This window comes from Oryza brachyantha, chromosome 7 (genome assembly GCF_000231095.2).
Source record: "Oryza brachyantha chromosome 7, ObraRS2, whole genome shotgun sequence".
Classification (NCBI taxonomy): Eukaryota; Viridiplantae; Streptophyta; class Magnoliopsida; order Poales; family Poaceae; genus Oryza; species Oryza brachyantha.
This window is the reverse complement of record NC_023169.2, coordinates 14867829-14890572: the sequence shown is the minus strand read 5'-3', so window position 1 is coordinate 14890572 and position 22744 is coordinate 14867829. Positions and strand designations below refer to the sequence as shown.

At 41.1% G+C, this 22744-nt stretch overlaps 2 protein-coding genes across 4 annotated transcripts; both read left to right on the top strand.

The window, feature by feature from the left end:
* The first annotated feature begins 6551 nt into the window (after positions 1-6551).
* Positions 6552-10567, top strand: LOC102715869 (UDP-rhamnose/UDP-galactose transporter 2-like). The gene is made up of 5 exons (XM_006657820.3): positions 6552-7005; positions 7192-7376; positions 7476-7676; positions 9296-9457; positions 9919-10567. Exons 1-5 carry the CDS (start codon positions 6876-6878, stop codon positions 10276-10278), a joined length of 1038 nt encoding a protein of 345 aa, XP_006657883.1. The 5' UTR covers positions 6552-6875; the 3' UTR covers positions 10279-10567.
* A 4690-nt stretch (positions 10568-15257) lies between these two features.
* LOC102708453 (geranylgeranyl pyrophosphate synthase, chloroplastic/chromoplastic-like) lies at positions 15258-17723 on the top strand. Of its 3 annotated transcripts, none has more exons than XM_040526168.1 (3): positions 15258-16138; positions 16365-16788; positions 17274-17723. In XM_040526168.1, exons 1-2 carry the CDS (start codon positions 15473-15475, stop codon positions 16785-16787), a joined length of 1089 nt encoding a protein of 362 aa, XP_040382102.1. In that variant the 5' UTR covers positions 15258-15472; the 3' UTR covers position 16788; positions 17274-17723. The 3 variants fall into 3 exon arrangements, with proteins under 3 accessions (XP_040382102.1, XP_040382101.1, XP_015694796.2); XM_040526167.1 differs by having other exon boundaries at positions 17195-17723; XM_015839310.2 differs by lacking the exon at positions 17274-17723 and having other exon boundaries at positions 16365-17019.
* The last annotated feature ends 5021 nt before the right edge of the window (positions 17724-22744 follow it).

The window sequence follows — 22744 nt, the reverse complement described above, 5'->3', positions numbered from 1 at the left end:
GTACTAGTCGGCCCATCGAAAATTCCAGACCATTTTAAAGGGAAATGTCCTGATTTCCCTTATGCTATAGTCCACTATATTAGTCCTGCTGACCTCCTTCGACCATAAAACCATGACATATAATACCTAGGAGTATGATTTATTGAAATCGGTTCATTTGTTTCCTAGGCTGATTTTAAAGGTGGTTTTGTTCTACGTTACGCTTATTTGTCCTCCTCTATTTTATGTTTGATGGCTCGGACTCCTAAGCGTAGGTTAGGTTATTGATCTTATTTGAATTTTCTATGTAAATATGTAAAATTATAGGTTGTGTGCGATTCACGAAACAAATTCTATAGAATTATATTGATAACATGTACCCCGTAAACACACGCAATTGTAGGGGTGATTGTTTGGTTTTTTTTATGAAAAATAGTTAAACGATATATTTTAAAAAATTATTTGTGAAAGTAACTTTTATGTATGTATTCTTAGCGATCTAAAGTTAATGATAAAAAATAAAGTTCGATGAAAACTCTCAAAAGTAACTACAAAATTTAAAATTGAAAATTCAAAATTTTAACATATAAGCATAAGCAAAAGCGAAAAATAAGGTTACGAAAAAGATATCCAAATCAGGTATAAATAATTTGTCCAGCCTGAACGGATAAAGTTAAACTTACGGCTATATCAAATCATATTACTACAGCATGCATCTGCTCCATTTAAGAACGTATAGAACAGATGATTGATGATGTTGGTTAGTTCGTACGTAGTACATGTAACCCACCGCTATAGTCAGTAGGTGTGACTAGTTGCCGTAGTTCTATGAAAAAAGAAAAGCAAAAATACAATTGTTATTTACTCTTTCTGCTTCAAACTATAAGTATTTATAGGTTTTTTAAAGTAGATATTAAGGTTAGGGGAAAAAGGTATTTATCATATTACTAAATGAAGAATGGATGAGTATTGTACGGTAGATGAGGGTGAAAAACAAAAAAATTTAAATGGAAAGTGACCGATGAGAAAAATAGTAATATATGAAAAATATTAGAAATGTTTATATTTGGTATATAATTTAAATTCTAAAAATACTTATATTTTAAAACCGGGACAGAGCAGATTACGGATTTAATGGTTGAGACTTTTTAAGCAGGGGTGCATCTATACATGGTTAGGCCGGCCTAGTTGTTGAGATCATTAGTTGGTTTGGTTGGGAATCATTAGTTGATAATCAAAATTCCCAGCATCGTGTTCATGGGCGAAACCCTACTTGAGTTTCGGGCTACGACCTTGATGTGTGCATGCAATTGGAGTATCATCTTGTACATTGGTTAGTACAGCTGTACCAACCATTTTTATTAGTAGCGCGCACCTCTGTTCCTAATAAATAGTAGATGTCCGTCACTGTTTCAATAACTTTCTCTCATTACACGACATTAGTCATAGGAATCATTAAGTAGCCAAAGAGTGAGCACATACCTATATGAAATAACTAATGTGCATTTGGTTGATTGTAGATGCGAAATAAGATATGGTCCTCTGTAGTTTTAGGTATACAGTAACATAGTTTTATGTTTCGTTGGATAGATTAGATAAGCTTTCTTTTTTTTTGGGATGGATGAGGACGAATAGAATGACCATATTAAATTACTAATAAAAACAACAATATAAATTAACCATTATATTGGAATTAGTACGAAATAACAACAAAATATATTCATATATTCATGAACATTAATTAATATTGATTCTAACTTATTAGTTATTAATTAAGGACAGAATATGGTAATTATCACTAACTAATCAGTAATTATCACGGTTATTTGAGGTGTATGAGCTCATCCGACCAATTTATCCAAAATACTCACCCAACATCTTCATACCATATTTCTTTCTAAGACTGTACTATCCAGCTTTGTCTATAACCATACGCATCAAGATAAACTGGACGGTTATCTTCCATCCAGAGATATAGGAGACTTTTTCATAAGACACGTGGTCTCCAGCAACACTCGCTCGAACAATTTAAAGTTATCAACTCAGGCCGCGTTCTTTAGCGGATTAGTTAACCGGCGCGGAAGGCGTAGCAACATATTAACATATGATTAATAGTTATTAACTATCAAATAAATTTAAAATAGATTGATATGATTTTTTTAATTCAATTTTGCTTATAAGATTTTCAGAAAAAAAACTTGTTTAAATAGTTTGGGAAGCATGAAAAAAAACAAAAAGACTTTGGATTAGTTAACTTGGTTGAAGGACATGGTTTCAGTGTAACACAGAACTCATATAAGTCCACACGTGAAATGAATCTGGACACGCGATTAACCATCCCGTTAACGAACAGCATCACGTTCTCTAGATTTTCTGCTAGGGAAAGGGTACACTATGTACCGACACATCGTCCGTCGCTCCGGTGTGACCAGCGCGGGCACGCCGGCACGACACGGGTTAGCCAGCCAGTACCCATCACGCACTGACATGCGCAACGCAGAGGTCTCGGCGGGCCGGGCCGGCGCACGTACGCGGCAGCGTGCATGCCATGCCCTTCCAAGATTTGGAACGTGACGAGACGAGACAAAAAAATTTTCCGCTTGTCCAATCTGCTTGCGCCAACGCCGGGGTGTGCCCGGGCAGTAGCGGAGACGCTCAGACGCCCGCGCGCGTCGGCGCTACCGGTTGCCTCGTTAATCACGGCGACATCGGGCGGGCGCGGCTTTGTCCTTTGCGACAGGTCGTACCAAGCAATCCAAGCAAGCGGCTAGTACTAGTAGTACAAATGGCAAATGTTTTTTCTTCACAGTAAGCTCTTCCATCATAAGAAGGTACGCGCGCAAACTCCCCCATAAGCACAACGAGGAGTCGAACACAGTATCTTAGATGCTATTAAGATCTTACGTAACCACTAGACTACAGGCCTATTCGCAAAAGTTTTTTTCTTACTCGTGATTAGGGTGAGAATGAGTCAAGACTCGTGAGTTTTTTACAGCCCTATTTAATTTAAAAAAGTTTTAGCTCAGAACATTATACAAATTTAGGCCTCGTTTATTTCCCAAAAAATTTCAACCAAAAACATCACATCAATTATTTGGACACCTAAATAGACACCTAAATAGAGTATTAAACATAGATAAAACGAAAAACTAATTGTACAATTATGTGAGAAATCGTGAGACGAATCTTTTAAGCCTAATTAGTACATCATTAATCATAAGTGCTACAGTAACCTACATGCGCTAATGCCGGATTAATTAGGCTCAAAAGATTTCTCTCGCGTTTTCCACGCCAACCATGAAATTCAATTTTTTATTCTTGTCCGAAAACCCCTTCCGATATTCGGTCAAACGTCTGATGTGACACGTAAAAAAATTCATTTCACTAGCTAAACACCCCCTTATTTTCAACCCGTTTTAGACCCAGCATTGAAATTTTATAGACAAAATGATTGGACTCATGGTTACCTCTACTTATGATTGGGACGTTGTACAACCGATATCTGAAAGCGACGAGGGGTGCATGGTTGGGAAGGGAACTTCTCTTCTTGTTCGTTCTCTGTTTTTTTTTAGCATTGGACCATTGACTGTTTCCGTGTTATAGAGACAAAAACCTAATTACTCCTCTATATTTTTTTTATATGACGTCGTTGACTTTTAGGTGCACGTTTGACCATTCGTCTTATAAAAAAATTATATAATTATTAATTATTTTGTCATAATATGATTTATTATTATAGGAACTTTAAGTATGCATTATAATTTTGTATATTTGAATATAAATTTTGAATAAGATAAATAATCAAACATAATCTTAAAGTCAACTATGTCAAACGTAAAAGTAAAAATATAGAGAGAGTACCTAAGAGACCACGTTGACCACCAACCACCGAGCGTGTAACACTGAATAAACGAACACCTACCGCTGGTATATTCCATTGCCGACGATGATCGATGTATACTTGATGGAGAAATAAACCCTGTTGTTGTGCTGGGCATGTGGCTACATATCGTAAAATATTTATGCAGCCTAATAACCTATAGTCTTGTGAGCAGAGATTCGTGTAAATGCATTTTATCTCCCTGATTTTATACTGATCGGAATCTACTCTTAAAATAAACTATAACAGCCATAAAAGAATCAGGGAGCAGGCACTTTTGTTAAGTCAAGACATGCACTCGACATGTATCCCTTAATCTACCGCCATTTCAGTCTGTAATCTATGCAACATGCATGTGAGCTTTTTGCTCGATGAAGGAATGTGGTGCCAAGTCAAATGAACTGGCCACTACTAAACGTTGATTAAGCAAAGCCGGGTCAAAAGGCTCACGGAAACGGGACTCGATCAAAACAAGCTACCGAGCCTTTTGCTTTCGCAGGCTCTGTAGTAGTAGGAGCAGCTTCTCCGCCCCGTGTACACGGTCACCCGGCCTAACAATAATCGGTGAAAATGTGTAACGTGCCAGGACTCTCTTTGCCGTCCTGGTGGGCCACCACTGGGCCCCAGCCATGGATGTACTCTCCTTATAAAAAACAACTTTTTCGGTTTTTGCGTCGAGCGTTTGATCATTCGTTTTATCCAAAAAATTTTCAAGAAATTTTTAAAAATAGTCACATATAAAATATTATTTATATTTTATCATCTAATAAAAATAAAATTATTAATCGTAAACAATTCTTAGAATAAAATAAAGAGTCATATATTATATCTAAAAACTGAAAAAATTAATTTGTTTTGAGACGAAGGGAGTACTTGTCAGCATGCCTGTTGCCTGACGGAGTGACAGGTGCTCCCGAACGCAGATGATTCCGGTACTTAATTTTGATCTTGAAAGCCATGTTTGAATTGTCGCTCCAATCAGTCGATTTGTCTGATTGGTTTTAGATCGGATGACGAGGTACTTTCACAGATTAGAGCGCATCTTGGCACCGAAATGGACACCCCACATCCAAGTTCAGAACCCAGGATGCACGCTTGGTGGAAAACTTTTTGTTTAACAAGTGCCTGGGCTGATGCAGATGCGATGTAAACAATATTTTAATAGCTATATTTAATGTTATAAATACTCAAATTAACTACTAAAAAAGTAAAAAACGATTAAACATATATGAGATGACAAATTTCTATAAAATCTTTGTGTGTGTATCATAGTAAAAAAGCTGAAAATTAGTTTAAGAAAAGAACCCGGCCTCGGTGGTAAACCAGTCAAGCAGAGCACCGGGATCTCGAGGGAGTGTAGGGCTCACCGCAAGCAATGTTTAAGTAACTGAGAGTATCATATATGATGCCACCTTGGCAAGAAAAGACTCAAGTTCTTCAAGCCTTGCTTGCCATGGCAGGAAAGGTTATTCAGTGGCGTAGTCCTGAGCTTCTTGTGGACTATACGTGTGTACTATATGGTACACACGTATACGCTGAATGGTATACAATTATGGAGAGGTGTTTTTAGCGCTTGGATAGATGTGTACCCTTTATACATATAACCTAATAGTCATAAAAATATTAAAAAAAATTAACAACATAAATTAATATAAGACGTATTACTCCAAATATGTAAATTCAAATTTAACTTCTACAAAACAACAAATATATAAATATGAATGTGCGTATACTGGTTTCAGTTACTTTGTTTCCTATACCTTTTAAAAGTCGAATTTGAACTTGTATACCTATGTTGTGATACATCACATATTGTTATTTCTATTTTCTAAAGACTATTTAGATTATATGCAAGGGACGTATGAATGTTTACGTAGAAATTGTTTCCCATACAAATATACATGCTAGCGGTGCTTAAAAAACCCTTCGATCAATATCTATATACAACTGTCTCGTTGATAATTATAGTCGCCGCTTGGGTAAGAATGAAAACCTATAAAATTCTATTGATTTTGCACGAAATTCGATCAATAGTTTGACCTTTTTATTAAATTTGGCTAACTTTACCGATGATTCTTGATCTATACCAGTTTGATAAGTAGTCTAACCAGTAACCATGATAAGCCGCATGTTATAGCTATATATTACCTGTATTATAATCTAGCAGAGGTCACATATAATCCTTGATTGGCCTAAGTTAATTAATGAATTAACTTTATTCTTAAGATCTCAAAAAATAAAATTTAACTCATTTCACTAATGTAGAGCTGATTATGGATTAACAGGGAGCCGACCCAGGCCTATCCCTACCACGCTAATGCGAGCTTCACCGGATTTTGCCGCTGTACCGCGTGGGCAGAAGGGTGAAAAGGCTCGAGGCTTTCACCTTTAAACTCAACAAAGCCGGCCCGGCACTCGCAGAACAAGTCGCGGCTCGCGGCGCGGCGCTTTGAATTGAACGGGAGCGAGAGATCCTCAATCCGGCACAGGGCAAAACGCGCAAAAAACGGGGGAAACTGCAAGGAAAAAGGGGCAAGGGCAGCACGCACAGCATCCGGCCGCGCCTGCTCGCCCGCCCAGATCCCGCTCTGTCGCCGTCGCCGCTGGCTGCCACCCCTCCCTCCCTCCCTTCCCCTTCCCCTTCCCCTTCCCCTTCCCCCTCGTCGTCTTCTTCTCTTAACCCCGCCTCCCCTCCCCTTCCCCCGCAGATAGCGAGATTTTTCACCGTCTCGGCGTCTCCTCTCCTCTGCCCGTGCAGTTGACGCTTCCGCCACTGCGTGGGCACGCAGCACAATTCGAAACCCCACCGCACACTCCCTCCTCGCCTCCCTCCCTTCCTTGCCTAGGCGGCAACGCCTCCGTCCTTTATAACCCAGCGGCCCCTCCCGCGTGAGGCACCGAGGCCGGGGGGGTGGTAGACCGCAGACGAGCCGAGCCGAGCCGAGCCGCGCCGCGCTGCGCCGTGACCGTCCTCCGCCGGGGTTCGAGTCAGCGAGAGCGGCGGTAGGAGGAGGAGATGGAGGCGGAGAAGAAGCCGCCGGCGGTGTCCGACGTCGGGGCGTGGGCGATGAACGTCGTCAGCTCCGTGGGCATCATCATGGCGAACAAGCAGCTCATGTCCTCCGCCGGCTACGCCTTCTCCTTCGGTATCGTACGCGCCTTCGCGCGCTCCTCTCCTCTCCTCTCTTCTCCCCTTATCCGTCCCCGCCCCCCTTCGCTTCCTCCCGTTCCCCTCTCCACAGATCTGGATCCGCCGGTTTGGGCTGTGCGCGGTGCGTTCGCGGATCTGACGCGGTGTGTTTTTTTTTGGTTTTCCTCCCTTGCGAATGCAGCCACGACGCTGACAGGGTTTCACTTCACGGTCACGGCGCTCGTCGGATGGATCTCGAACGCCACCGGCTACTCCGTCTCCAAGCATGTCCCGCTCTGGGAGCTCGTCTGGTTCTCGCTCGTCGCCAACACGTCCATCACCGGGATGAACCTTAGTCTCATGCTCAACTCCGTCGGCTTCTACCAGGTATCCGGTGTTTGCCTGTATTTACTAGGTTGGCCATTTGGCTGCAATGTATGGTGGTGGTCCTGTGACTGAAGATGCGAAACCTGTGCAAACCTGTAGATCTCAAAATTGAGCATGATCCCGGTGGTTTGCTTCATGGAATGGGTGCTCAACAGCAAGCACTACACTACCAAGGTTATATCGGCGGTGGTGGTCGTGGCAGCGGGTGTTGGGATTTGCACGGTCACGGATGTGGAGGTCAATGCCAAGGGGTTCATCTGTGCTTGCGTGGCTGTGTTCTGCACATCGCTTCAACAGATTGTGAGTTTTTCTCCCTGCTATTCTTGATACTAGACTTGTGCTGTTGTGAATTCCAAATTTCCCTATAGGATGTAAATAGTACTAGTTGTCGATGCTGTAATTGGCAACCAGTCAAATGGTATTCGTCGATGCAGTAGATTTGATACTATTTGAAACTGAATTAAGTTATTGAGTTTGAACAAGATTAGATTTTTGGTTGAGCAATGTTGTAGCAACTTTTCTGGTGCCATTTATTTTACAATCTGTTTTTACTTGGGTGATTCTACTGTAGCATTATACTGAATTTCCATAGCATTGAAACCAAGGTGTGGTTTCTAGAACCTTGTCAATGAGTCCTCATAATACAGAATTTAAATTCAGCAACAGCTAATCTGAAACATGGAAACAGTAATGCTGGCCTTAGAAAATGCACAGTGAATGCTTATTTTTGCATCATTAGCTGTAGATTTGCAATTCTAGTGGTAGATTGCTTCTCTGTACCCCCCTCAAATGTACTTTATATTAGTGGAATTTCCATGCTAGCTATGAATCACTTTTGAAGATTGACAACCAAACTGAAGCAACTTTTGGACTATACCAGTTTCTAAAACATGGATCAGACCAGTGGTCCAACTACAGAAGAGGGCAACCGGGCCCATTTCCTTTTAGGCTACCACTAGAGATGTTTTTTGGGGGCGAAATGGACTATAAATTATTTTATTAGATTGTCCAGCTCAATATCTGACTTTGAATAGGACCAGTCTGCAACCTCCATCATGGGAGCATGCCAATGGGTGAAAACTGAGCTGGGCCATTACGTCTGTGTTGCCAGGATGGGACTACGGGGACTAAAGCCTATATGAATGTTGAATAGGATCATATAACTATATGAGTTGAGATTGGATTAAACATAAGTGATAATAACGATAATATCACTGACTGAACTGTAGTCCGACAGTTTGAAGTGGCAGTTGAACCAGTGAACTGGTTTAGCAAGCGGATCACCGGCCAGCTTTTAAAAAGTAGGCCTATGCTGTTTACATCCCTTGAGTCTTACTATTACACTGGACAGTGATAAATATTCGTGGCTCTTAGGCCCTGTTTAATTTCCAAAAACTTTTTCCAAAAACATCATATGGAATCTTTGGACACCTAAATGAAGCATTAAACATACATGAACATTAAAACTAATTAAACAGTTATGCAGTAAATCATGAGACGAATCTTTTGAGCCTAATTAGGACGTGATTAGTCATAAGTGCTACAGTAACCAACATGTGCTAATGACGGATTAATTAGACTCAAAAGATTCGTCTCGCGGTTTCCAGGCGGAATCTGAAATTTGTTTTGTAATTAGACTATGTTTAATACTTCAAATGCGTGTTCAAAAACTTGATGTGATGTTTTTGCAAAAAAAATTTGCAAACTAAACAAGCCCTTAGTACTGCAATAAGAAGTTGGGTCTTTGAAATTTGTGTAGGTTGATTACTTTGAGATATGTTGATGTAGAGTTGTACTTTTTAAATCTGAATGCTGATGGATCCCTATTTGTAAATTGTTTTTCTTGGTAATTTCTATGCACTTTGATAGATTGTATCATGTGCTGGCTTCTGACATTGCGTTATTTGTCCTTGTCCCAGACAATTGGCTCCTTTCAGAAGAAGTACAACATTGGGTCATTTGAACTTCTGAGCAAAACTGCTCCAATACAGGCAGTGTCTCTTATTATACTTGGCCCCTTTGCTGATTATTACCTAAACGGGCGATGGCTCTTAAACTACAACTTTTCAACAGGGGCAACTGTAAGTTCTCCCACATGTCTCAATTATCAATTCATGCCAGCACACTTTCCAAATGAATGATACCTTTGCCATGTTGTATATTCTACTCTAGATTTGTGCCAGTGTTGAGTATTTTATTGATATGTTTCATCTATGATTTATCCCATTCTTCATCTGAAGTGGATGTCCCCACATCAGTTCCCTAGGAGTAGTAAATTGTCAAACTTCCTTTCCCACTTGAATAACAAATGTTCTGGGTAATGTTCTTCCCGACAAAACTGTCCAATGCTCATTTACTATTCTATGGCTTGAAAGAGCGGTGAAGTTGAATTTACTGTTAGCCAAACGGAACAGTTACTATCATGCAACTTTCATCCTGGTGCCTGTTTTAATCATTATGCAGTTGACCTTGTTGCTTTAATACTCCTAGTGGGAGTTCTTTCTGCATGTTCTAACAACTTGCTCTCTTAATCATTCTGCAGTTCTTCATTCTGCTTTCTTGCTCCTTGGCTGTCTTCTGCAACATGAGCCAGTACCTCTGCATCGGCCGGTTCTCTGCAACCTCGTTCCAGGTCCTGGGCCACATGAAAACCGTCTGTGTGCTCATTCTTGGATGGGTCCTGTTCGACTCGGCCCTCACCGTGAAGAACATCCTCGGGATGCTCCTCGCCGTGATGGGCATGGTGGTCTACAGCTGGGCCGTGGAGACGGAGAAGAAGGCCACCGCCCCAATCCCACGGAACAAGAGCGACATGCTGGACGATTCCGAGGACGTTCCTCTCAAGGCCAGGGTGAGCGGCCTGCCCACGTCGGACCTCGAGGAAGGCGAGATGAAGAGCTAGCTAATGACAGATTATTTATTCATTCTTCTTGTTCTTTTTGTACGTGTTCAAAAATCCATCCATATTGCCCCCATTGTAGGGGGAAGTTCTTGAAGCTATCGGCACTTGTGTTAATTTTGCCTCCTCTCTTGTTCCTGGGGCTCATAGATGATGATGGTGATGACCCCTACCGGTCTCGACGTAGATGACCATTTTAGAAAGCCATGTCAAATCCTTGATGGCGTGTTGTTATTATAGATGACAAGACTATAATGGAATACAGGTGTTTCTCCGTTGTAGGATGCTGCTGCTGCTGCTGCTACTTTTTTCTGCTTGTGGTATAGCTGTCGGCTTGTGGTGCTGAAGCTGTGGCATCTTTCGCCATGGAGTGCCATGCGCATCGGCATCGTGCGTTTTGTCGGGGTTGCCTGCCTCACATGGGAGATGGTGAGGGGTTTGAGGCTGAAACGTGGCGATGGCCGGCAACGAGGATGTCGACGGCGGCCGGCTGCCGGCCCCACCGAGGAAAGCCCGGGCCAATGGCAGGGAAAACCTGTCTCTGCATGTGACGTGAATAGCTCTGATGTTTTATACTCTTTGGCTTTTTGTATTTCTTTGTCCAATCAACTTTACACTCTTCGATACGGATAGCATTATACCGAAAAAATGTATTTTTTACTTTGTTAATTATTTAATGAGCAGCATTTTGTAATTTTATTTTTTTAATAAAGATCACAAAAAAAAGACTATATTACCCATTCAAATTTCTATTACACCTAATATTATTGGTAGTATAATTTAATAACAGTCCTCCGATAAAAATAGATCATCGGTATGAATTAAATTCTACTGCTCGTAAAATACACCGAGGAGTCGGCCCCACCGGAGAATATTCGTAGTTGCATGAGTAACGGGTTCCGACTTCGATTCAGTTGTCTTCTTGCAAAACGTAATGGCCTCTCTAGAATTTGGGCGTGACAAATGGCGTGATCATCAGCCTTACAATGTGTAAGTGAGTCATGATGTTTTACATAGGGGGAGTAGTGTAGGATTATTTTCCAGTCAAATCGCCCTGGGTGACTGACTCCACCTTGTGCCGTATTCCTGTTCATAAACGCCACAAATAAAAGGGAAGTACTAACCAAAGTGTATTTGCATTCAAGAATACACAATCACACGCCACAGCAGTCCATGCATGCTTTGAACTGGACGATATCACCATATTCCACATATACCGTCCCTCTCTTTAGGTGCTCTTTAGATTGAGAAAATTTTTAGGAGAAGTATCACGTCAAATGTTTGACCGGATGTCGAAAGGGTTTTCGGACATGAATGAAAAAACGAATTTCACGGCTAGCCTAGAAACTGCGAGACGAATCTTTTGAGCCTAATTAATCCATCATTAGCACATATTGATTACTGTAGCACTTACGGCTAATTATGGGCTAATTAGGCTCAAAAGATTCGTCTCAAATTTCTTTTATAACTGTGCAATTAGTTTTTTAGTTCATCTATATTTAATGTTTTATTTAGGTATCTAAAAATTCGATTTGATGTTTTTAGAAAAAAAAATTCGACAACTAAACAAGCCTTAGTTTGTCGTGAAATTTGCCAAATTGCCCCACCTTGCATTGAACAATCCCCAGCTTATGCAGTAATTCTTGTAGACTCCAATCACGCGGCTGTCTTGACACGGAACTCGGACCCAGCTGCTGACTCCGAGCATAAAGGCATGTTGAATAGTAAAGCCTATTATGATTTCTATCTTAAGCCACGTCAGTAGAAAAAAATTCTTGTATAAAGGATAGTCTCTCAAACTAGTCCTAGACTAATTAATTTCTCGTTTGCATTTCATCTAGTTAGCGTCTCTAATTAGAGTCAGCACACGTTCAAGCAGATTTTATGGTTGTCTTCTTGTTTTATGTGCCAAGAGTCGATGTTTTGCCGACTTTACGCAAAACAACCAATTTTCTCCATCCTATCGTCTCTCTTCACGTCAACGAGTATGAGCGATAGAGACGACAATCAAAGCCCTTTGTATGTGCCCTAATTAGCATTAAGAGCTTAATTAAACTGTTGCTAAGTTCATGAAACTACAACAGTGCTTTGAATACCCCTTTCCGCTTATGCTTATACTTGTAAGCCAAAACTTAAATTTTTAACTTTAAATTTGAAGTTGATTTTAGGGGTTTTTTTACCGAAGTTTATTTTCTATTTTTGGCTTTTAAATCACTAAGAATATGCATATAAAAGTTTTGTAATTTATTTTCCGTTTGTAAATATGTCGTTTGCCCCATGATCCTCACATACTACTCCCCCCATTACATACTATAAGTGTCTTATCTATATTCATTTATGATCAATAAATATGTTTTATACGTTTCTATATCCACTAGTATTCATATAAATCGAGAAATGGACAAAACATTTTATAATATAAAACAAACGTAGCACTATTATTAAAATTCCAACCTAAATATGTTAAAACTGACTGATAATCAAAAATTCGAAATATAACTAGAAAATTGAAACATCATATTTTTTTTATTGAAAAGAAGGTTAAATCATCCTACTGGGGAAAATAACCAAAATAGAAACAACCTTTTCAAATTAAATGGTTTATATATCTCATATTCCAAACTTTCTCCAAAAATTCAAATTCATTTTTCACTGAGTTAGATGGTCTAATTCTTAACAGTATTACTTCCTCAATTGACAGGTTTCACAGCAAATCTCTTGGTTCAGAATTAGAAACTCACGCTCTATGTGATAAAGTCATTTTCTTACACTTATGCAGTATATCACTTTATCTTGTTTCTTAGTATTATCTAAAATAACCGATAATTTTGAATTTTCTATAACCTGAGAAGGTGCTTTGTGTAGAGTAGTAAAAACAAAATAAATGAAATTTAATCCTTTCATGTTAACTACTCCCTTGGCCACTCTATCTCCGAATATGACACTTACCTATCAAAGAATTTAATATTTTGTAGTGTTACGAATATAGACGGCTATTTAGCCCTAAACATCCTATCCGTCTTTTCTCCGTGCCAAGTTGCCAAAGCATAGAACCCCGTTTGGTTGCTTCCTTTCCTTGTAGTATTTTTTTGCCTTCCTGGAATGTTCTTCTCTACTGCTCCTAAAGTTTTTGCCCCCACACCCCTCTCTCTGCCTGCATGTGTTTTGACATTCCACCTTTTCTCCCGGGCCAGTGGTGTCGGAAGTCAAATGAGACTCTTTCTAGGTTAGTTGTTTTATTTATCTTACACCTGATCTCTCTAACACTAATTAGGCCATATTCTTTTAAATTATCATATGATTAATTAATTATTAGCTATAAAAACTTTAAAAATAAATTCATATGATTTATAAGCAATTTTTTAATAGATTTTTTTTAAAAACATACTGTTTAGCAGTTTGAAAAGCATGTTTAAGAAAAACAAGGAAATATGGGTTGAGAAAGTGGGGTAAATAACAGAGGCTTAGTCCATGCATGTATACCTTGAGGTTGGGCAGTCGCTCCACATGATTTACTCACTTGGACTTCCAAACGCACACACGTACATGTGCTTTGAAAACGAATGGCTACATCTCTCCACCACCAGTACGTAGTACTTGCTGTTCTTCTTTGATTTATTTTTCCTTTCTTGTGTGTGATGGAATGAATTAATACTCCTCGGACTTGATCGTGCAGTACGGCGATCCCAGAGGGAAATTTCATCGTTGGATCTTTGCAAATCTTGGACAGTGGCAGCCGAATAAAACCGTTGGCAATATCATAATCGTTGGTGTTCGAAATGCGTGGTATGTGATTGGTGCTGGGTGGCGTAGTGTCAAGATTGATGCCAAAAGGTACGGTTTTGGAAAATATTTTGTACCGCTCCGATAATCATAGCATCTCTTTCTATTTTGAGTATTCTTCGAATACAAGACATATTATATACATTCTTTATCGGTTTATTTTAACTTAGGTATAAAAAAAATACGCATTTAGCCCTCCCTTATATATATGTTTATGGTGTTTGTACTATACGTGCGCCGCATCCGTAACTTTATCATATATATTATCAATGCTAGCTCACTTAAACTTCTTTTTGAAAAGGAAAACGGAGCTGCCAGCTGCATAGGATGACACATCAATAATAATAAAACCACTCCGAGACCATGATAATAACCATTTATCAAACGTGATTTGCATGGTTTTAATATTACAAGAGCCATTTTAATTTTTCATAAATGGTGTTACTGTATAATGTGCAAATAAATCCAACCCATAAATCGTTCAAGCACAAATATACAAACCTATTCTAGCTTAGTTTCTAAACCTTGGGACCTCCAACTATGGCCACGCTAGGTAGAACTCCTCTCCAACCTATATTCTCTCATTTTGTTATTTATAAAAATATTTTATAAAAATATTACCTTTAAAAAATCAGATCAATTTATTTTTAAATTTTTATAGCTAGTAATCAATTGATTATATACGGATCTTCTTGCCACATATTCTGCGTCAGTTAATTGACCAGCAACTGAGACAATTTTTCCCAAAAACATCACATCGAATCTTTAGACATCTAAATAAAACATTAAATATACATGAACATTAAAACTAATTACATAGTTATGGAGAAAATCGTGAGACGAATCTTTTGAGCCTAATTAGGACATGATTAGCCATAAGTGCTACAGTAACCAACATATACTGATGACGGATTAGTTAGACTCAAAAGATTCGTCTCGCGGTTTCTAGGTGGAATCTGAAATTTATTTTTTCATTCGTATCCAAAAACCTATTATGATATCCGGTCAAACATTCGACGTGACCCTTTTGTCAAAAAAAATTTTTGGCAACTATACCAGGCCTGAGATTTCTTTCCGTTAAGAGATCGTCACTTGTCAGCGAAGGCGACCTCCTGCGAGACGAGACTGGCCGCACTGACTGCCTCCCCCCTCTATAAAATCGAGCAGAAAAGCGTTGGGTTGTGTCTCCCCACACGCAGTGGAACGGAACCACCGGCCCGGCCAGAGTCAGAGAGAGAGAGAGAGAGCCCAACGCTGGAGCTGCGCCGTCTCGTCTCTTGCCAATTCGCCATCTAGATAGATAAGAAAAGAGAGATCGCAACACGCACACGGCCACCACGCGGCCCGCCTGAGCCTCCTCCCCCCAATCCCTCCACCCCCACCCCCACTTCCGCACCGAGAAAACTCTCCGGCCATGGCCGCCTTCCACCCGCTGGCCGCCTCCCGCGTCCGCATCTCGCCTCTCGTCCTCCCGGCGGCCGCGATGGCGGGGGTGGGGGCGGGGGCGGGGGCGGCGTCGTACTCGCATCACAGGAGGAGGTACTGCGCCATCGTGGCGACCGCGGCGGCGTCCCCGGCGGCGGCGACGGAGTTTGACTTCAAGGCGTACATGGGGGAGCGGGCGGAGGCGGTGAACCGGGCGCTGGACGCGTCCATCCCGGCGGACGAGCCCCCCGTTACGCTCCACGAGGCGATGCGGTACGCGCTGCTGGCGGGCGGGAAGCGGGTGCGGCCCGCGCTGTGCCTGGCGGCGTGCGCGGTGGTCGGCGGGAGGGAGGCCTGGGCGATGCCCGCCGCCGCCGCGGTCGAGATGGTGCACACCATGTCGCTCGTCCACGACGACCTCCCCTGCATGGACGACGACGACCTCCGCCGCGGGAAGCCCACCTGCCACGTCGTGTACGGGGAGCCCATCGCCGTGCTCACCGGCGACGCGCTGCTCTCCCTCTCCTTCCATCACATGGCCAGGGTCGACTCCTACCCTCCGGATATTGACGCTGACAAGCACCCAGCCCGCGTCGTTCGCGCCATTGGCGAGCTCGCCCGCTGCATCGGCTCGGAGGGCCTAGTCGCCGGCCAGGTCATAATCTTCTACCCGATTCCTTATTTGAACTATTTAAGAAATTACTCCAAATTAACCAATGCGCCAATTATGTGAATCATATGCCTTCCTAATAGTGATATTTTGCATTGTCAATTCTGTCATCTGCAATACGTTTTAATTTGATGCTGTAAATGCTTCTTACCTTAGAATGCGACTTCGACTTGCGTCGTTTCTGAAAAATCTTAGTTAAACTTTTGGACAGGTTGTTGATCTTGAGATGACTGGCTCATCCGAAACCGTACCCCTTGACCGCCTTGAGTACATCCATCTTCACAAAACTGCTGCATTGCTTGAGGCATCGGTGGTAATTGGGGCAATCTTGGGGGGTGGCTCTGATGAGCAGATTGAACGGCTGCGGAAGTATGCGAGGTCGATAGGATTGCTGTTCCAGGTGGTTGATGATATACTTGATGTCACCAAGTCTTCTGAGGAGCTTGGTAAGACAGCGGGGAAGGACTTGGCAAGTGATAAGACGACCTACCCTAAATTACTAGGGCTGGAGAAATCACGGGAGTTTGCAGAAAAGTTGCTTTCTGATGCAAGGGAACAACTTTTAGGATTTGATCAAGAGAAGGCAGCACCACTTCTGCACCTGGCCAATTATATTGCCTATCGGCAGAACTGAGGTGATGGTTACTTCGTCGTTTATTGTTGATTTATAACTTTGTAAGCTCATTAAAATTCGGATTTGAGGAACAGCTGAATTGCATTGTGATACGCACTAGTTGTAGTTTCTTGTCTGGTGTAAGGAGAATATCTGGTTGACAAATGTCAATGTCCCAGTGAGTTAGACAAAACAGAATAATGAAAATCAGCCTCTCTGCCCTATACTCCGATTGCTTGATTCTTAGAGCAAACATTTTGTTTAGTTTCTTTCCGTGACAATTACACGCACCATGTCATAAAGGAAAAATATTTTATAACCATATGTATGAATGTGTACAGCGTTTTGATCCATTATCATAGTTCATGTTCATACCTGTTTCAGTGTTTATCCCATACAATTGATTTCGTTTAATGTGCTTGTATCAGGTTCGTTTTACCATGTATATAATTGTAAGCTTCTTTCACTGGAATGAGCTTATATTGGAATTTGTTCTGGTGAACACAGGAAGGAGCCAAAATTTTCTCAAGCCTAGGGCTCAACTAGTGTAATTTTCAAGATTTTGCATTTCTCTTTTATGTTTCGAAGTTTTCGAGTGTAATTTTCAGTGGATATTTAGGCTTATGGCAATTGGGATCAATGTTTCTCTAACAGCTATATATATGTATATTATTGGTTCCAAGCATTTGGAAACTGCAATCAGAGAAAGTGTTTAGTTACATAAGTGTAGTAAATGTTTTCTTTTCCTGCCCGATGCAAAGGTTAGCTTATTGAAAGGCCGGAACACTGCATTTCCATGACACTATGTATTCTCTTAGGGATTATCAATGGTACTGAAATTGATTCCTGTGCTTTGCTTATAGCCTGTTCAGGTAGTCAAGTACAGTAGGACCTTGAATACATGTTTTTTCGTTGGAATAATGGAACAGTAAAAGCTGCAATAAAGTCGCCTCCACTTTTTCAACCTTTTTTTTGGCTTCTTTTTTCTACTCCCTCTATTTTATATTTTATATTGTAAGACTTTCTAGTCTCGTCTAAATTCCATCCATTGATCAATACATATAATTTGAGACTCATATAATTTTTATGTGTTTAGATTTATTAATATCTATATAAATTTAAGTAAGACATAGACTTCTTGCTGTCTTATCTTTGATCTCATTCTTTCTCTGAAAGTACGGCGATTCAGGAGATATGGAACCAAATACGGTTCTCCGGTCCAATTTGGCTGTACACACGTGATTTCAGTTTCGAAATTGTTGGAACTGAAAACAGAAGCCTGAAAATTTTCCTGATCATGCATAGAAGTTGAGCAGAAGAATTCTGCGCTAGTAAGTGGTCACTGGTCAGTTTGAACGTGGATTTCTTTTTCGCACCGTCTGCACGGGTGGTCTTCTGGTCAGCTGCCAGTGACCACTGTAATTTGTAATTTTGTTGTATCATGAGACACGAGCTCCTTGGCTTGGCGTCCTAATCCTTGTTCGCTTTCAAGACTTATCGGTAGGTGGAGGTACAAAAACAAAATCATGTGTTCTGACATTTCCTAGTACTGTCTTCTGAATGTAGTGACGTGATGGATGGAAAAATATGAATCACGTGTTTTGACGCTGAACCATGAGTTCTTCTGCGCCCCAACATCGAAGAATTCACTCCCAAAATCTTTTGGTTTCTCGTCGGATTGAAAAACAAATCATGTGTTTTGACGTTTCCCAATCGCTGTTTAATTTCTTATTAACGTGATGGATCATGGATGGACAATATGAATAATGTGTTCTGACATTTTGCCAATACCGTGTCGTGGGAAGGGTAGCGTGATTATATAATATGTTTTTTTCTAATGGGTTTAGATGCAGAGGCAGGAGCAACCAGCATTTGGTTAAACATGATTGACAGTTCACACCTAGAATAGCCGGAAACTTGTTCGAAGACTACAGAAATTTGATGAAACCACCAGGAACTATTTCATACTAGTAGTACGGTCGTTTGGTGAAGTTAATCTGCTGTGCTGCTGCAGTATCTCTGGTGAACACCGGAGGGCAGCAGATCTGCGGATACAACTGTATGAAGGTCAGCAATCAAGAATTCAAGATCCGGAATAATAAAACAATACAAAGATTACAAACTAGTATTTCTTTTTAGCAGCTGTCCCTTGCGAACTGAATCGACTTTATGCAATCCTTGGACATTATCAGCCTAATTGTTTCTGTTGTTTATAAGCATAACTGCGATTGCTTATTAACGATTAAAAAAATTATAAGTGAAACTTTTATATACGTGCTCTCAGTGATAAAAAAATTAAAGGCTAGGAAATAAACAACACCGACAAAAAGCTAAAAACCGATTTTAACTTTAAGTTTTAATTTTTAAATTTTAGCTCATGAGTATAAGAAAAAGATGGATTAATTACAACTTGAAAATGCCGACTGAATGCTAATGTTCATTCCTCTAACAATTTCAGTATATTGATCAGAGGCAGAGAAGGAACAAAGGCGAGGCGAGGGAGAAGGTGGCGGTGAAACGAGAGAGGAGAATCCGAGGATGTACAGGTAGGGGGCAAACTCTTTTAAAACATTGAGAGCATATACGCTCATGTAATTTATATGGTTATTAAAAGATATTACGAAAGAATGATAAGATAAATTAATGTGTGATACATTATTATACGAATATGGAAGATTAAATTTAACTTTTATAAATTATAAAAAATTATATGAAATATACGTATAGTAATTAGAGTTTAATTTTGTTTGTTTTGTTAGGATTTATGGAGATTAACTTTGAACACGAATATTTTTGAAGTGATATATTAGATATTAATCTATCTTATCATTACAACTATTTAGATTTTAAAAAAAAAGTAGTCGAGTACATATCATGTCGGGGGATTAGAATTAGGGATGGCAATGGGTAAATACCCATCGGATATTGCTATCCCATACTTATACCCACTAGTAAAATTTCGTATCATTAAAATACATATACCCGTCACGGGTAAGAAAATTTCTCCATATCCATATCCGCTTAGGTAAACCTTATCCGTCGGGTTCAAAACAATCTAAATATCACGGTTTCCATATAGTATATTGCATAGACGCTAAATACTTAGGACATCACACATTCATATAGTGTGTCCATATAGTGTGGTGAAAAATATATGGATGGTTTAAATACCTATGGTTTTGGTTAATTAGGCTAGGCTAATTTGATATTAGGCCATAACATGCATTTAAGCTTGCAGGTATTTATTATCTATGGGTAAACGAGTATGAGGATCACAAGAACGCTTCCATACCGCATACCCGTCGGGTGAAAGTATTTGCCCAATTACTTACCCACGGGTAATATATTTAGCTCATACCTATACCCTAACAGAGTAAATACCCATCGGATCTCGGGTCACGGGTCTCCATTGCCATCTCTAATTAGAATCCAATTCAGCGGACAAGGATTAAGCCTTTTTATAGAAAATCCCATCAAATTTTATATATTACAGTGAGGTCCATTGTAACGATCTCTCACCGTAGATCAGCAATCCAATGGCTGTGTGGGTTGCTCAAAAACCCCTGAAACTTTGTATATTATAACTAGGTTCAACACGACAATATCTAACCATTGCACGGATATTCGATAGCTGCGAGAGGGGAGCAGTCCACATTGCCAGTTCCGCCACGTTGTACGCTTCGGCCAAAAAATGGGCCTTAGAACCTTTATTAGAGATTCTTATATTACATTGACAAGTACTCTATTTTACAGTAGTACAAGACCAATACCTCAGATACTAGGTGAGTCTATTTAGCATAAAATTTAGACATATAAACTTTAATAAGCATATAAATTTTATATATATATATATATATATATATATATATATATATATATAAACTTTGCATAATTTTTAATATGGATATATGAACATACGGATTTAAAATTATAAATCAAATCTTAGTTTAAATGGGAGTCGAATCTGTAAACTTTATATCTATAAATATTAATGGTATAAGCTTTACATGTATAAACTTTTTTTTTTAAAAAAAAGTTATGTGCCAATCGGGCCGTACCTGGACCAGGCTGCACTGGGCGGCCCATTTGACCATCTGGAGCCGCCCGTAGTGTACATGTACCCCGCCCGAGGTGCAGGACGACTCCATGGACTTCTACGCGAAGGCCACCGACGTGGTGGTGCCGCCGTGCCGGCCATTGCAGCAGCACTCCCCTTGCCAATCTACGTGCAACAGCGCTGGAATTACAAGATTATTGGTTGGCTGCTGAGCACGGAGCATGCAAAGGTGCAGCACGTCTATTCACGACAAGGAACAGTGGTTTCTGTCGATAAAATTATGTTCCAGACTTCCAATGTTAGATTTGTTTTAAAGCTCTTCGAGAAATAAAAGAATCATTGCCACTGCCCTGTCCAGAGCCAAGCCAACGGCAGTCAGTGATCTTAACTCAATTTTTACTTATGAGGAAGCACATTTTTGCAATTATATTTTTTTCCCATAGATTCACAGTTCCACATTTTCAACTAATTCAAGTTCATAACTCATGATTTATGAGGGGTTTTTTAAAAGAAAAGGTCATAACAAATATCCAAAGCAATCACAAATAGAGAAAGTAAGTTTAAAATCACCTGATGTATTCATAACTTTATGATAAAGAGTTTACGAACCATGAAAACAAGATGCCCGTGCTTCTATCCTAATTATGTAAAATATCCCTGTTCTTTATAGCAATTCTGAAAGAAATACATGTGTTGGCCGTGCTACGGTAACGAAGGCGTTCATGCCAATCACATCGGCGGTGCTCGGCAAGAGGATGAGGAGATGCGCACGCCGCGTTCGCGCTCATCCGGCGCCTCGCGCACGCATGGTGGTCGAGGGCGCGACGGCCGAGCGAGGGCAAGGTGTTCGTCTACCACTCCGGCGCGCGGGCGCGCACCTGTCCCCGTTCGTGCTCCTCCTCGCGCTGACCAACCAGGCCGGCACCGTCGGGCTGATGCGCGCGCGACATGTTCGTTCTCCCGCAGGTGATCGACAACGCCGCGTGGCGCGTCAACCGCAAGCTAGCCTCTCGCCGACGGGGGCACGACCTCGTCCTCGTGCGTGCGGCCCACACCGGTGGCCGACGGCCTTGCATGCGATGCGCCCGTGAGGGGCCGGCAGATGGGAGAGCTTCTTCCCCAAGGCTGTGGACGTGGCAACGCCCCTCGCCGCCGTCGCGCTCGCCGCCGCGGTGTTCGTCCAGCAGCTGTGGAAGTGGAACTACTCCATCATCCGTGCGCTGGCAAAGCCAGAGCCGAAGTTGCATCACATCGTCCAACGTAAGGAATAAGTCTACTTGAGTGTCTCAACTGATAGCTGGGCCCACTATTAACTGAAAGGTGGGTTTATTGCTTGGGTTTATTGTTTTTCTGATATATAATTGCCACGCAACCGATATATTAATGCTATGTGGAATGGAGATCTAGTCAAACTAGCCATGTAGACGCCAAGTCGGCTAAAATCGCCTTCAAAACCACTGAGGGATATCTTTTACGCCAGTTTTGATAATTCAGAGACCGGTTGTATCGGTTATCGGTTTTACGGTTCAAATACGAAAAACGGATCGGACGAAAAGCAGAGGACCTCAAAGTGAACTTATTATTCCTCTAACATAGCACTAGCAGGTCTCACCCTTCGGCTATATATGGGCCTTACAGGCTATTCTGGGCCAAGTGGCTAAAAAAATGGGCCGTACTGAGCTCTTACATTACTGCTGTTTGAACGTGGCAATCTGGTCAAACCAACCGAACGCCGGGGGGGGGGGGGGGGGGGGCGTCCGGGCACACGGTCAACAGCGCCTAATGGTCCCCGTCTGCCGCCTAATTACCCCTTCTCTGTCGCACGATTGTTATTACCGCCACGGACAGCGTGGCATAAATAAGTGGGGGCTTCGGCGCAGCGCGTGCGTGAGTACTTCTGCTGCGTGGCAGTAGATCATGC